This window comes from Typopeltis vanoorti, chromosome 20, assembly GCF_054136105.1.
Source record: "Typopeltis vanoorti isolate ZY-2024b chromosome 20, IOZ_Tvanoo_1.0, whole genome shotgun sequence".
Classification (NCBI taxonomy): Eukaryota; Metazoa; Arthropoda; class Arachnida; order Uropygi; family Thelyphonidae; genus Typopeltis; species Typopeltis vanoorti.
In genome coordinates, this window is record NC_143568.1 from 74,928,540 (window position 1) to 74,931,672 (window position 3,133).

Sequence of the window (3,133 nt, forward strand, 5' to 3'; positions counted from 1 at the left end):
CTTCGTTCATTGGAATTGAGCTAGGTTAATGTATTTCTCGTCATATTCTCATCCCATCTAGAATTGCGTGCATTTTTTTCTGGATTTTAATTACTATTATTTTATTTAATTTTGGCACTTAGAATCACGAAAAGAAATTGAATTTATAAAAGCGAAAAACAGCTGCGATATGCAATAACTTTTAACCTTGTTTACTATTTTGAAATATGTACTCTTACATTTGAGAAGACAAGAAACCATTCAAAAACAGTTAAATATTTTATTAATAGTTACAATCTAGGATACAAAAGAGCTAATGCTGTCAATTTTATATTTCACACTTGCTGCCTGAAAACAGAACTCCCCACCCCACCTTATACGAATTAAGAATCGAATACGGCCTTATATCAAAACATACGCGTGCATCACGAGTTTACAAATCTCAATATTCAAAATTGAATTGCATGAATGGTTAGTATTTTAAATAAATATTCCTATTTTTTTATTTAAAAATATTATTTAAATGTTTTTGTAATTTAGCAATTCTGATAGGCAGACCAGCAAAGCGTAAAATATCATATCGAACAACGAAGATTCTACACTTGGTTATTAAATTAAAGCAGCATTTTTGAGTCACTTACACGGCCAGGCTCTTGAGAGAAATTCGGATACAAGTATAGGGGATAAACAAGAACCCTTCAGTAAAATATTCAGTGGCCGAAACTGGAGACACTTCATTCTTTACTGACTGTTGCATCGTTCCTTCCACTTTTATAATTCTTTGTTTTCTTGATGATTCCAGTTTCGATAAGACTGTACACTGTATCAATCAGAACATTTTTAATATCCCGAGGGATGATTCCAAGTACTTCTTTCATTCTCTGATTATCGTATTTGTATTCTTTCCCCACGCGATTCAAGATCAGTCGGGTAGATTTATCAAAGAAGCTGTATAGCCAGAGAGTGAAGAATGGAGCGGACCAGAGAGGGATTGAGTATCCTTGACGACAGAATTCGTCTGCTAGAATGTGTGCTACGTCTTGCAGCCATAAATGCTGGGAACAAACGAGATGACGATGACCTGCAGCGTCTGACTTAGTCATTGCTCTGAGATGAGCTAAAGCTACTTCTCGGACATCGCAAAGACAAAGATGAAGTTTAGGAAGAAGTGGCATAGATCGATCTAATAGTCGCTTGATTAATTCCACGCTAGTAGAGACGGTTCCATGCAATACTGGACCCAGGACCAGCCCTGGATTAATCACTGCGAGTTCAAATTTCTTCTCTGGTGGAAGCCGTTCCACAAATTCCCAAGCTTCTTTTTCGGCAAGAGTCTTACTCTTAGCATAGGCATCTAAGTAGAAGGATCTGATATCGCTCCAGTCATCTTCAGTGTACAGTCTTCCTTCGTCAACAGTCGATTCTCCATGAACAGCACTTATAGAACTTGTCAACACCACACGTTTCACCGATCCAGATTCGCTACAGGCTTTCAACACTCTTATCGTTCCATCCACTGCTGGTTTCAGCAAATCCTCCTCATAAGATGGGGGAGCGTTTGGAAATGGAGAAGCCACGTGCATAACATATTTGCAGCCTCTCACAGCATCATTCCAGCCTTGGTCCTTTGTAAGATCAGCTTCTACCAATTCCAAAGTATAACGAGAATCAGGGAATAAGTTTTTCAGCGGTTTAATCTTATTCTCGTTTTTCAGGCTCCTCACTGTCCCTCGGACCTTGTAACCTTCCTTCTGCAACAAATAAATGATGTGCAGACCAATGAAGCCGGAAGCACCGGTCACTAACACCGTACCGTCCATTGTCGTCTGCCGTGTTCTTCCGAAGGCCGACTTACAAACTGACAACTGCCTTCACTGAAAGTGCACAGCCACGTACAAGACTGTTCGAAGCATTATACGTACAAGGTCAAGAACCCAAGCGATGCAACTGCCACCATGCGGTGACCGCTGTAGGGAAAAATAGAATGTGCACACCTCCAACAAGAGCAGTAAGCCAGTTACTTTCCTTTTGGCTGAACAAGGAAGCTTAACGACAATAACAACACGGTGCTCACTCACACACACCAGAAATCCAGTCTACACCTGAGAATTCCTCCCTCCCCCCACTTTTTCCTATTCATGTTGTTCAGTCATATAAGAAGTCAGTGTGCATCTAATTAGTAATAAGATATCACACATTTCGAATGATGTAATAGGATATGCTTGACCAACAAATGTCACTCAAAATGTTTTAGTTGCATAGTAAAGAATATTTTCCCTTGAGATCGTTCGTTCAGTTGCATTTATAACTCCCTCTCTCTTTCCCCCTTTTCACGTGCCACAATAAACAACTAAGTACTGCAGCCTATATGAAACACTTGCTCTAATTTTTACTTGAAAAAAATGAAAAAAAAAAGTGAATTGGTTTACATTTGTGGTTATGCAATTCACTCGGGAATTAAGAAAATTAAAAAAACAGTCTTGATACAATATCAGACAAAAGTAGAGTAGGTTAGGACATTTCCGGATGACCTGTGGTTGACCGCAAAAAAGAATGCCCATTTCCGGATGACCTGTGGTTAACCGCAAAAAAAGAATGCCCGACTATGAAATTCTTTCTAATTGGACAGACACAAAGAAAGGCCAGGAATCAACTGCCAAAAAGAAATAAGATTCTGTAGCATAATACATAGGAATAATGAAGACTGTTCTTCTTTGTCGTCCTAAAATTGTGGCAATTGTAATTAAGAACATATGAAATTAAATAGTTCACATTTTCTCAATACAATTAAAACAATTTTTCAATAATGATATCTATTTTTTTTTTTTTTTCCCGTACTGGCATGGTTGAGAGATTGCCCATATCACTCCTGCCTAGATATTCTGTTGTTATGAAGCTTATATTGTGTTATACAAAATTGTCGTATTAGTTCTGCAACCTGTAATGTATTTTTTATCTTTTAATACTTTTATTATTATTAATGTTACAATAAAGCTCCACGTCGCAGATATAGACTTTAATTTGGGAAGGATGATTGAAAAAAATGCTTATTTAAGATTTGTTTTTTATTTTTGCATTAAAAAAATATCATTTGCTTTATTCGAATGTGTATATTACAGTTAAAACATATATAAATGATTTTTTATTATTTAAA

The 3,133-nt window shown here is 37.0% G+C and overlaps 1 protein-coding gene across 1 annotated transcript; it reads right to left on the reverse strand.

The window, feature by feature from the left end:
* Positions 1 to 245: 245 nt before the first annotated feature.
* On the reverse strand, positions 246 to 1,843 carry LOC150095571 (uncharacterized). Its single transcript, XM_090410377.1, has one exon. It carries the CDS (start codon positions 1,797 to 1,799, stop codon positions 714 to 716), a length of 1,086 nt encoding a protein of 361 aa, XP_090266503.1. The 5' UTR covers positions 1,800 to 1,843; the 3' UTR covers positions 246 to 713.
* Positions 1,844 to 3,133: the final 1,290 nt, after the last annotated feature.